Consider the following 12,710-nt stretch of genomic DNA (forward strand, 5'->3'; position numbering starts at 1 on the left):
AGAAGGGATATAGTGCAACACAGCACTTTTTTTGGTTTTTAGACACACTTTTATATTTGATTGCAGGTGACACTTGAGTGAATTCAAACTCTGATGGTGACACATAATCCAGCCTTACTGTCTTTTTTTTGTAAAAAAAGACGCCTGTCAGTTAAAAGTATTCTGCTGCTGTAGTGTTAATTATGTGCTTCCATTTTGGGCCTCACTTTGAGTTTTAACCTAACTGAATGTATACAAATTTTCCTCATTAAATCCCAACACTGCTATTATTATTATTTTTCTGTGTCAGATTATGGTAACATTTTAACTTGCAATATTTAATTTAGCTTAACACCAGTTCTGTGACTTTGAATTATTCATTTTGGATGCAATCAATATGTTTGTGCTTGTGATTCTCTCGGAAGTTGTAACACTGTTGTTTGTTTTTTGGCCAGTATATCACCCTTACAGAGAGTATTTCAATAAAAAAGATATTTCTTATTGTCTACACTGATTGTTTCATATTTTCTTCTTAATGTCTGTTGACAGGTTTTGGGAACTATTTGGTTGTTCCAAACACTTGGTTGTTTGGTTGGTGTAGAGACTTAATGTCTGTCAGTCGAATGCTTTCCTTTGACTCACTCATTTCAACTCAAAGATAAATTGTGGAATAAGAGAAGTGACAATGTAGAATCACTGACTTCTGTTAATTAAATATGGTCTCATCAGAATCAGTGAATTCACACAGCTGTCTGGGTATGATGGAGGGGCGTATTGTACATGTAACTGCGTATGTTGACTCAAAGCTCTTTACTCACATCTTCCTTGCCTGTCTTTTCACTCCCCTTCTCTTTTGGCTATGATCCAGTTTGGGAGAACAGAGGTGATAGACAACACGCTAAATCCAGACTTTGTCAGGAAGTACATCCTGGACTACTTCTTTGAGGAGAAGCAGAATCTGCGCTTTGACGTGTGAGTTATTCTGTTTGATCTGGCTCTCTGAGGATACATACCGAGGTGTGTGTGTGTTTCAGAAGTGCTGCCTTCTTCTAACAAAGTTCTGCAATTTAATTTTCACAATAAGGTTATCCTCTTTTTTTCTCACCACTCACCTATGTCACTTTTTATCTCTTCATCCCCTCAACCTTTTTTCTATCTTTTATTTTTCCCTCTAAGTCACTCTTTCTCTCTTTTCTCCTTCTCGTCAGTAGCTCGGCTCTCTCCTGAGGAATTATTCATTGGTGCCATGTCTCAGTAGTCACTAATTTATGAGAAGATTGGTATAAGCGTCATACATATTTCATATAAAGTCTTATCCATAATCTGGCTGCTGCAAAGTAAAGCAAATGTCTGAAAGCAAGTCCGATAAAACTCACAAAGACCCCTGTCCCCTCGCTGTCATCCCCTTTTCCTCATGAAAAGGCCAGGCCAGTGAGAGTGTAAAGAAGGTGCAACTTCATTTCAAGTTCTCCCAGAAAGATTCAATATCATTCTTTCCACTCAGTTCTCCCTAAACGAGACAAGATATTCCTCCAAAAATCCATATCTCTCAAGCATGAAATCCCAGGTGGACTCAGCACATGTATCCAGGACTGAACTGGAGCTATCTGAGAATTATTAGACTCATAATGAATTTATTGGACATGCTTTCATGATACAGCGTTGGAACGGAAAAGAAGAGAGTGCATTCCCTCAGAATTAGAGTTTCTAATTTGCATCTCTATTTTATCAAAGAGTAAGGAGCTTGGATATGTTCGGTTTAATTATTTTACTTTAAGTTTGACTGGTAGATGCTCAAAACTTTTTCTGCAGTGACAACTTGTTTCAATATGTCTCCCTTGGCTCAGTACGGAAATTACGCCCATAAACTATAGACTGATTTACTTGATTAACTGTTGAATTATTGCTTCTGTGTTTTTTCACATGCTCCCATGTGCCCCACTGATGAACCAATTATGTGATTAGCAAGCCATTTTGTAGTATATTTGTAACATCTGTTGTATTGCCCACACATGAATGACCATGGTTTGTGGTTTCTTTGCGATTTCAGATATGATATTGATTCTAAAAGTCCAGATCTGGCCAAACATGTAAGTAAAGAACTTTTGTTGTGGATGAGGAACTCACCTTTGTGTTTAACCTCTGAATTATCAGTGCATGTCTCTGATATTTAGGTTCTATGCAAACCAATGTTTGCAGCATCTAAATACTCAAATATATTTTGAAATATTTAATGAATTGTGCTTCATCTGGCAAAATGTCTCTTTACCTGTCATCTGCTTCTGAAAATGAGTCACTTTTCTGTGCTAGAGCATGGGAAAAAAATTTAATTTTCATCTGGCATACCCTCATTTCTTTTGGAAATGAGAAATGAAGCATTGCTCATCATTATCAAAGCTATTCAGCACATTCCCTTTTGTGCTGTGCTATTAGATTTTGATTTCCCAAGACAGCACAGGTTTCTCTGAACAGTATTTATTTGTTTTAAAATGGCAGTTTTTTGTCTGAAAGGGGCATTCATTTACTTCAGAGCACAAGTTCAGGAAAACCATTAATTGAAGTGAATGCATGGTGGTATCATCCTTATGCTGAAAGCTTTGATGAATAAGCACATACATTACAGACAACTAACAATATATTTGACAGACTTGGTTTGCATACTACTGAATTTTTCACAATTAAATCTGCTTCTGTTGTGCAGTTGTTTGACTGTTGTGTGTTTGCATTTTGGTCTGTACCCTGGAAATAGACTGCTTCCTGTATACAACTTTGTGTGCCTTCATCACTTTCCTTCTCTTGTGCTTTTTCACTTACCTTTTTTATTTGAGACTCTGCCATTTCCTCTCAGCCTATCTGCTCTCTCACATGTCCACTTTTGCTCTTCTTTCTTGCACTTGGGTGATGACAGTCTGGTATTTGAGTTATGTGCCCTTTGTTCCATGATATGCTCTGTTGTGTCACTGCTGCTGCCCGGTCTTTCTCTTTCTTCCTCCTCTTTCCTCTCCACCCTGGAAGCCCACCGACTTTAACGTACGTGTCTGCCTCAGATGTCATAATATAAAACTGTACAATGCATATAATGATACTTAACTCCTCACCAACTCTCCTTGTTACTCCCCGTAATCCACTTGAATGCCCCTGTCCTGCATTTCTCTCCATCCCACTTTTTGCCCTCCTCCTTATGACAGGACTTCCTGGGACAGGTCTACTGTACACTGGGAGAAATTGTGGGCTCACCTGCCAGTCGTTTGGAGAAACCACTCGTGTGAGTGTTCATTTTACTCTTGTGAATTAAAAAATTTTGAGTTGTTTGATAATAACAGGATCCACTCTTTAAATTGCTTTTATATGAGTTATCATATCAATTAAATGAGAAAAACAATTTGAAGATGGCAAAGTTTTCTGATATTACTCAGTACACATATTCCTGCAGAGATGGGTGTGTAAGGAATATGTCTTCCTTTTGGAGCCCTCTGTATTGTACATTACAGTGCAAGATGAGACCGATGTGCTCGGATGGCAATCGGTAATAAAACATGATTATGTGCTTCCTCTGTACAATCACTATCATTAGGGAGGTGATCTAGCATGAAGAGTGGATTGAAGTCAATGTTAGACACATGCCGTTATTAGCTTCAAATCATTGTAATTGGAGACATGAAGCATTGAAGCAGCTGGCACCAACAGATCTGTGCGTGGTTCCCTGAATTCTGTGTCTGAAAGTGGAAAGTGGAGTGTGTTTGTGTGTGAGACAGTGTGTGAAGTATAAGGTGATGCTGGCCCTGGCAATGGGGAGTGAGAACAGCATGGCTTTGGTGTCGACCATGAACTCTGCCAGGGGCTGGTGGGCTGGATTACAGAGCTCAGTTCCCTTCAGTGCTGAATAAGAGGATGAGGGGGATCAAGACACAGTTCTCTCCAGTGTGCTGTATACTAGGCTTCACATCCCACATCAGAGGCAGTAAAGACGATCGGCTGCCCCAAGCAGACACGATGGAAAAAAGTACTGATTCCAAAGCTTCACCTTGATCACTGCTGAGAGAGGATGATGAAAATATGTGGTTGTTGTTTCAGATCACAGCTAACAAACAGTCGTTTGTGTTTTGATTAACTGCCCAACGTTTTTTACATTTGGTAGTAACAATTTAGAAACACGTACACTTCTATCTTTTCTTCCTGATGACATTAAGTTTGGGGAATATTTTTTTTCAGTTCTTTCCTTTTGAACATCTAAACAGTATCCGGAGGTAATGGAGCTTTCCCTTATAGCCTAGAAGTTGCTTAATGTATATGTGCTCCATTTCCTTGTCATGAGGTGACAGGGCCTCTCTGGACCATGGCTTTGAGGAACGGTGCTTAAAGTGACTGAGGAAAATCTGTTAGTCACGCTTAAACAAGCCGTCTAACGGTGCGCTGTATCGGATGACCTGCTTAAGAAGCACATCAGCAACCCCTTCCCCTATTCTCTACACTTCATCTTTAATTCATTCTCCTTCTTTCCATCCACGAGATTCTTTTTTTTCAGTTTGACCCCATTTCTACTCATTGCGCTCCCTTTACTTTTTATATTCTTTCAAACCTCTTTCTGTCTTCATGCCTTTCACGCTCTCCATTAGGATTGCAGAATTTATTGTTTCAGCATCGACACTCTGATGTGCATGAATGCAGTGTACGTGCACACTGTAAAAGGACGGGCAATGTCAAATTAGCCAGATTAATTCAAACATGTCGTGCTACAACTTTTCGCTGCTTGATTCGGAAGCCAATTTAAAGTAGTTCTCATTTCATATGACAAATCTATGAGAGGGGTCTTTCAGATTTAACATAGTTTACTCAGACTGAAGGGTTCATGGTTCCACAAATGATTTTTTTTTTATTCTGCTTTCATATCACATACATATGTAAAAAACATAGAACAGAAAGAGAATGTACTTTCTTTCTCACGTGACTGTAGTACAGTTCACACATGTCAGCAGGAACATAATGGAATACTGAGCACTCAGGCACATATACAGAAATATGCATTAGTTGTTTCTGAATTTATGTGTGTTGTGCACCTGGGAATAAGTGTATGTTTCTGAGAAAATATTTTCCACAGACTTGTCTTTGGGTTGGTAACAGGCTAAATGCCTTCTCCTCTCATGCCATAATTAAGGTAAATAATATGCCAGGAATATGAGCTGACACTGTGATAAAAAACATTTTGTTTATAATTTATTTTTCACGTGAGGTTTGTATCAAAGAAATATGTAGAAACGAATATGGAAATGTTAATGCCTGATGCAGGTGAATGACATTGTTTACTGTGAAACAAAACATCTGTGGTGCAGCTCGTATGAGTGGGATTGTGTGTATAGTTATCAGGAAGGAATCAGGAGGTAGCATTTGTAGGTATGATGGAAATAGAGTTAATTAAACAAACAGCTGTAACCTTTTTGTTGGTATGGTGATTTATACCACACAGTAGAGCACATGAATGCAACACAACATTAGCATGTTAAACCCATTAGCCTACTGTGACTGAGCCCTCCTGCTGTACGCTTCAAGCAGGAAATGAACAAATTTACAATGACTGTTGGGTGGGGTGACTGCACCCACAGGAGCCAAGTAAATGGGGAAAAGCATTTTTGAAAATATATAAAATAATGGGTGGAAAAACAGGCACGCCAAGTAGAATAAACATCAAGGCTCACCTCAACTATTTCCAATCTACGGGGAGAAGAACTCACTGTCTAAAGGACTGATCTTGCTTGTGTTACACTTGTTACTTCAGTACTGAAATCAGAGCAGAGATAAAGTGGGAAGAAGGAAATATTTTGTTCGCATGGTTTATAAAGTAAGTAACTTCTTAAGTGTTCATGTGTGAATTGCTTTGGTGTAATACAAGCCTCTTTCAGATGTGCAATGCAATCCATTAATGTGATGACAACTGAACGTGTTCTGCGACCTCAACCAAACATTTATGTATAATTTTCACCATGGTGTAAGTCTGACCTGCTGCTGTCACGTTAACAGAATCACAGTAAGAAAGAAAGATTTGAGATTGCTTTACATACCATCCTTTTAAACCAGGACTTCTCTGTGGTGACTGGTGCTTTATATCAACATGTCTTTTGCAGTTGATGAAGCATTAGCCTGTAATATATCTATATTTTTTAATCTCATGCAAATGTAGGCAACTCTATCATGTCTATTTCCGGAGGAGTCCACTGGGGAGCACATCATACAGATCTTCTGAGTTTGTGGGATGTAAACAGTGCACATAGAGACATTAAAGGAGTTTAGAATAAAGGATGCCAGAAGTCGTGTCACACTTGTCCATATACTGCCTTTACCAGTCACTTTCAACTGGTAAGTTGAAAATGTAAATTATATATTTATGCCCAAACTACCATTATTACATTATTAAGGTATAAACTAAGTGCATCTTACTCAGCAACTGGAGCTCTAAATAGTCTTAAGCTGAACCTGACGCACGCAACAACACCTCAACTACTACAATCAGTACGGACTTTTCAAGGTTAGCTTTGACTGACAAACTTTCTGGTGCACTCATAGGTATTCAGATGCTAAATTATAAACAGTAAAGGAGGCGATGGTAGTGATGTTTTGAAAATGAAACTTGTTTTTTGCAATGTTTTCAACAACTAATTAATCTCTCAATCAAAACAAGTCAAAAAGGCATCTTTAAGGCGTGTTAAAAGACATTTTCAGTTCCACAGTTTGATTTTTGGATGAATTTTATGAGCAGCCATAACAGTGCAACATTGTGATGCAACACAACAGTTGTGTGATGAATTTGACATCTAGCTGTTTTTGAGACTGAGTCAGAGGTGCTAATTTACTTTTATGTTAGATATTCGATCAGACATTACATTTTTATTTGATTTGATTTGCATTGTAAAGCATACGTTGAACAGTTGTTTATATACTACAGAAGACTTTTATAACAGATATGTTTGTAAATCATCTCAATCTGTTAGCTCTTCCACATATTCTCTGTTGTTCTGCTGGCAAAGCTTTCTCTTGTTGCAGGCACTAATGCAGCTGACAGTTGTAAAGTGGCACTTACTCCTGAAGCTGATGGCAATATGTATAACAGTGGGCCTTTAGCAGTGGATAAATCTTGCATTACACTTGTGGCAACTGTAGCACAAACTGTTGGAGTTTGTTAGTAGTGGCTAGTTAAAGCTGATATTGCCTTGCTCTATGGTTTTCAATCACGCAAATCTTCATTTTACTGCTCTGTGCACTGAGCAATCCCAAAAGTTCATGTCTTAAGTGAATTGAAAATTAATGTTTGGCTTGAATTATTAGGGTTCTGTAACTGCTGTCAGGTCAACAGAAACTCAAGTTTGCTGAAAAAAACACTTTGACCACTCTTTGCACTTTTTCTCTTTTGTGTTCGATGTTATAGTTTACAACAAACATCCAAGGCTTTAGATGTTAAACATAATTTTTTTAACTTCATGTGAACACTTTAAATACATCTTTCAGTAAAGGCCTGCAGGTAAGTGCCTTGTTTCGTTGCAAACTATTGACCGGACAACCTACTTCATGGAGGCATTTCGTTAGGAGCCTGTTAAAGCTTTGCAAAAGCTCAATGAAATACAGTTTCTATGTTGGGTCTTTTTTTATACAGTATAGTTAAGAAATGCAACATAACACAGTAATCTAGTTAAAATGCACAATACAAGATAAAATACACAATGTCATGCTCACAAGATCCAACTACTGCGTTAATTCATACGGTGCTGTAAATCACCACAAGTTTACTCAGGGAGAAGTTTGGCAAAGGGCATCACTTGTCTCATCTCTATTTCAAAGATTCACAGTTCTTTTACAGTTGTTGGTGATTTTGGTTGACTCACTGGCTCGGGGCTACACAGCAGCACCTCATCTGAGATTAAATGATCTGCAGTTCGAAATGATGAGTGGGAGTTAAAATGGGAGTCGATTTTTGGTGAAACTTAAAACCTTTATTCTGAGCTCTCATGATACTGTACATGGAGAGATGAATGCAAGAGTAGTGTATTCTTCACTTTCAGCTCCATGTTTTCCTGTTCTACTTCACTGGAAGGTGAAGTGCTTTAGGTGGCTTACAATAATCAACGTTCTCTGCCTCTGGACATCACACAAAAGTAGAGCATTCTGCTTCTTAAATACCAATGTGGGCTCCAAGGCTGAACACTGCTTGTTAGTGTTCAGCCTTGTAATAATGTGGATATTCTCAGCTGTGCTGAGTGTGCAAGACCGTCTTTTTCCGACAAACTAGAGACTTATTTGATACCATTCTGGGTCCTTAATTGGCAGTACATCAAAATTTGCTTTCCTACACATTCAGTTGAATCATCAGAGGCTCTTTTTTTATGACCTTGACACCACACAAAATCTAAAAATCCATTTTTTGTTCTGCTATGAAACAATTAATTTAACATACACAGCAGCTGTTAAAAGTATAGGTTTATAGAGCTCTGCAGATAATGAAGGAATAGATTTTTTTTCTCACACTAATGCAGGCATAAAGAGCAAGAGCAGCAAGGACAACAATGACCAGATTTTATATCTGCTGAAGAGGTGAGAGACCAACCTAAAGGGCAATGAATTAGTGCTCTTCTTTCTCATTTTTAAAACATCTATGTTGCTGATCCATTCCACAGGTGAAAATAGTCTGGTCTTGGCATCCTACTGCAACATGAATTCCATTACCCGTACACAGCACCAGGTGGGGGGTGGGGGTTGAAAGTTCTCCGTGGCCTTTAGTGACTCACAGCAGCGATAAGGGAGAGGTAAATCAGTCATGGGTTGATGTCACACACCTGCAGAGAGAAAGAGGCATAAAATAGGGCTCAGCCAGTAAGTACAACAATAATGAGAATTGAGAATCTCCTTTGGCCTCTGATGAAGAGAGATGTCCTGTTCTTGCCAGTGGGAAGTTGAAATGGACTTGGAATACAGTTTAAAGAAGGGATTTTTTTGTCAGCAGACAAGAACACTCGGACCGAAGTGAACTCCCTGTTATGACCTGAGCAGTTCTTGCATTTAAATGAGAAAGTTTCCTTCTGATTGACAGCTTCTCCTAATCTTCTCCTTCACTGTCAAAACAAGTGATTTATGGCTTGCAGGTGGTTGATGAAAGCCTCATTTATTTAGAATCCTAAGAAATCAAACATTGTTATTGTAATTAAATCTGTGCTGTAATCTGTGTAATCAAAATGTCAACAGCAGCCTTAGTGTGTAAAAGCACCCTCATAAAATCAAATACAGTAATAATTTACTGTGGTGTTTTATGAAACGTCCATAAATATATGATTACTTCTGTTCAGTGACATTATGGTAAAGACCATTATCCACCAGTGGCAACTACTTAACAACTCTCAATAGGTCACATGGTGTGACTACAATATTGATTGAATGAAGAAATTAATTTGTTATGATTTGGTGGTAGTGGAGAGAAGAAGACCCAAGTGAAGGCAGCAGAATAAACTGGCTGGAAAACTAAACTGCGATGACAGACAGACCAGATGGCAAAAACAAACAAGCAAAGAAATAAACAACAAAGAACAGAAAAGATAGTAGCGAGGATCTGACAATGACTAAGACAAACCAAGGAGCATAAATACTGGGGAGTTGATGAGTAAGTGACTGCAGCTAAGACAGCAGATGAGTGTGGAGCTGAGGACCAAACAGAGGAACTGAGGTCAACTGCTGTGAGAATGTGAAGCTAACTAGAAACTAAACTGAGACCAGGACACAAGAACAGAACTGAGGCAAGACAGACAAAAGCAAGAATAACAGTAAAAACAAACCATGAGAGGGAATTTAAACAAAAAGGCAAATCAAGAATGGACTAATGCAAACTAACACTATCACAGCTCATTCTAACAAAGACACAAGGAACTTCACACATTTTGCCTGTAGCTATATTGTTGAAACACAAGTGCTAGCTTATCTTGCCATATCAGTATGAGGCAGCTCTCTGCTCCTCTCTGTGGAATTTGGTATGTATTCTAGTGTCATTTAGAATTAGCTGTTGCACTTCACATCCTCTTTTTTTTAATCCTGGTGAGGTGAGGGATTAAAAATGCTTATCAGGATATGTAGATCAGGGGGATTAGTGGTATAATCCTATTTGAACACACATAGAGTTCCGGCAACCTTGTCTAATTCTGTTCAACTAAAATCTGCCCACTGCCCCGAATATTTACATTGGCACAAAACCTGATTATCTGTCTGCCACCCCTCTCTGTTGTCCCACTCAAGCCAGTTAGATTTGTTAATTCATCCCAGTCCCCAGGTCATCCAGACATAAGCGTTAGATTCACTGACCTAAACAATCTAGAATTTGTTCTGTGTAATAAAAATGACCCCTTTTCTCATCTTATTCCTTTGTGTGCTTTCTCTCCTTCCTCTAAACTAATATGTTATAATTGGTTTATCTCCACTAGAGTGTGAAATTGCAAAATAACACTTGCATGATAGCATTATAACACTGCAGTCATTTCTTCTCTTAGGAAATGCTGCAACAACTGCAGTATTAAAAAAAAGAAAATTTCTTCTTGTTGGGCTCTCACTCATGTTGTTGAGGAGATAACCGCCCTCAGTCTCGTATGCATCACACGTTCCTGCGTTGTTAAATATCAAGACCATTCCTCATCCTAATGACCTAGTGTGCATTGCATCAGCAATGGCTTCCTTTTCCCTCTTCGGACTTTAATCTCATCCACCTCGGCTCCACAGTGACAGGTAATGAAGAATACAGACTTTATGAATCATTATTTGACCACAAGCCACTGTCCTTCGGTGGGAAATTATAGAAGCCATACATTGCTCCTGAATGATTTATTATTTACATTATTACATTGTTTTATGTAATATGTAATGCATGATAATTTCTTATGGTTGTTTTTGAACGCATAAATTATGTTATTGTACTCTCCCCAGGCAAAAAAAGAGAACCAGTGTTCTCCTTACTATTCTGCAGAACAGCAGAATCAAAATCATTGGCCAAGAATTGTAGGGATGCTGAAATATGCTGCTTGATCTCTTTCCATTCAGTTGATCAAACAGGGGATCTGTCAAGATAACTCTCTGTTTCATTGTGAGTGAGGAGCACGACAGCGGTTCTTCCCTCCTTTCTTTCACAGTAAAGGAACAGATGGAAGTAAAGGAATGATTGATAAAAGACCTTGTTTTGTTTCTATCTTAACTTGTTGTTTTCTTTATGAAATTTTGTTAAATCATCAGGGTTTCTATTTAAGACACACAACCACAGACATGGTTCTATCTGACTGGAAATATAAGGTTCCCTGAGGTTCTCATGCAACATTAGTGCACATTATGGATTGGTCAGGACCATATGGCACAGTGTCTGTTGGGTGCCAACAGAAGCTTGTAAGTGACTGTATGAATTATGATGTGAATGGTGTTGATGGTTAGGGAGCCCAGGTCCTTAGCATATGATTATAAAGTCCCTGCTCACCTGCATAGCTGTGGTGTAGGGAAACTCTTTTAAATCTATTCAATAATTTTTTTTAATCATTATTTGAAAGTACAGAGGTCATAGCAGATGACAAGCTGTGATCAGTCTTCTCTAAGCAAGTCTACGGCATCAGATCTACTCTTCACTTATCTCTAAAGTTAAATATCATTACTGCCTCTTTGCTAGCGTTCGTCTTAACTGTGTTATGCTTACAATGTAGGGAATCATGATGATATAACTGGTCCCTCCTCATGCCCTGGAGACACCAATAAACACAGTCTTGACTGACAAAAAGAAAGCCCACAGATGCCAAACAAAGAAAAAAAATACTGCATTTTAAGCCTCATATTAAGTACACAAGGATGTAACTCCAACACCAAACTGTCACTTTTTCATACTGTTTATTATCAGGGGATTTTCTGTCTTTACTCCATCTTAAAGTAGATTAATGCTGTATGACAGAGTCATTAAAATGTTAAAACATTAAAGTCTCATACACATTTACATGACTAGCAAAATAAATCACCTCAGTTCCTCTTAACAGTCTCACCGCAGACATTGTCTAGGTACAGCAAGGACAACCACTCCAGCACATTTCAAGCCATTTCATCATCAACTTATTTTTCTGTCCATGAGAGACAGATGAGAGAATTTGGCTTCAAAATGCAAAACCTAAAGTCCTGTTTCAGTGGAAAAGCTGCACAGTAAAAAATTCATGTGCCACACATACTGTAACAGGCAGGAACTGTATTTATCCATTCAGCACGTGCTCTCTCTTCACATTAACAAGTTACCGTCAGAGAAAATGCCATACTCAATAATGCATGACTAATTTGAAATACCACTGGCCTTTTGGTACCTGCTCTCTTATCAGCAGCACATATTAGAGCAGGGTGGTGCATCTGAAGCTGATTTTTGACCAATCACTGGATCTCATTTCCCAGTTTGATGAGAGAGTCAGCCATTGCTGTGACCTCAGGGAGATCATGTGACCTGAGGAGTGTACAAGGTTTGCAGTCTTTACTGGTGAACATTTTACTGGCTCTTGGGGTAGCAGCTTGGAGTGAAACATCAATAATTCAAGGACAGTTAATTCACCTTGAGACTAGTCTTGCTGGACCTTGAAGATAGAGACTGGGAGTTAAATGTGCCTGCTATCAGAATATAATGGCTTCTTTTTACCTATTGCCTCTTTAAACATTATATAGCAGTTACACCTGAATGCTTTGTTTACTAGACTTGTATTGAG

The 12,710-nt window shown here is 38.5% G+C and overlaps 1 protein-coding gene across 2 annotated transcripts in view; it reads left to right on the plus strand.

Annotated features, from left to right (window-relative positions):
- Positions 1 to 12,710, plus strand: part of cpne5a (copine Va) — a 63,997-nt gene that overhangs the window by 18,398 nt on the left and 32,889 nt on the right. The window contains exons 4-7 of one of the 2 annotated variants that reach the window (XM_072367693.1): positions 848 to 951; positions 2,030 to 2,069; positions 2,995 to 3,009; positions 3,168 to 3,244. In XM_072367693.1, coding sequence (XP_072223794.1) covers positions 848 to 951; positions 2,030 to 2,069; positions 2,995 to 3,009; positions 3,168 to 3,244 — 236 coding nt within the window. The remainder of the gene's footprint in view (positions 1 to 847; positions 952 to 2,029; positions 2,070 to 2,994; positions 3,010 to 3,167; positions 3,245 to 12,710) is intronic. The other variant, XM_072367694.1, reaches the window with a different exon arrangement.

Source organism: Leuresthes tenuis, unplaced genomic scaffold (assembly GCF_036924035.1).
Source record: "Leuresthes tenuis unplaced genomic scaffold, fLeuTen1.0.hap1 SCAF_16, whole genome shotgun sequence".
NCBI lineage: Eukaryota > Metazoa > Chordata > Actinopteri > Atheriniformes > Atherinopsidae > Leuresthes > Leuresthes tenuis.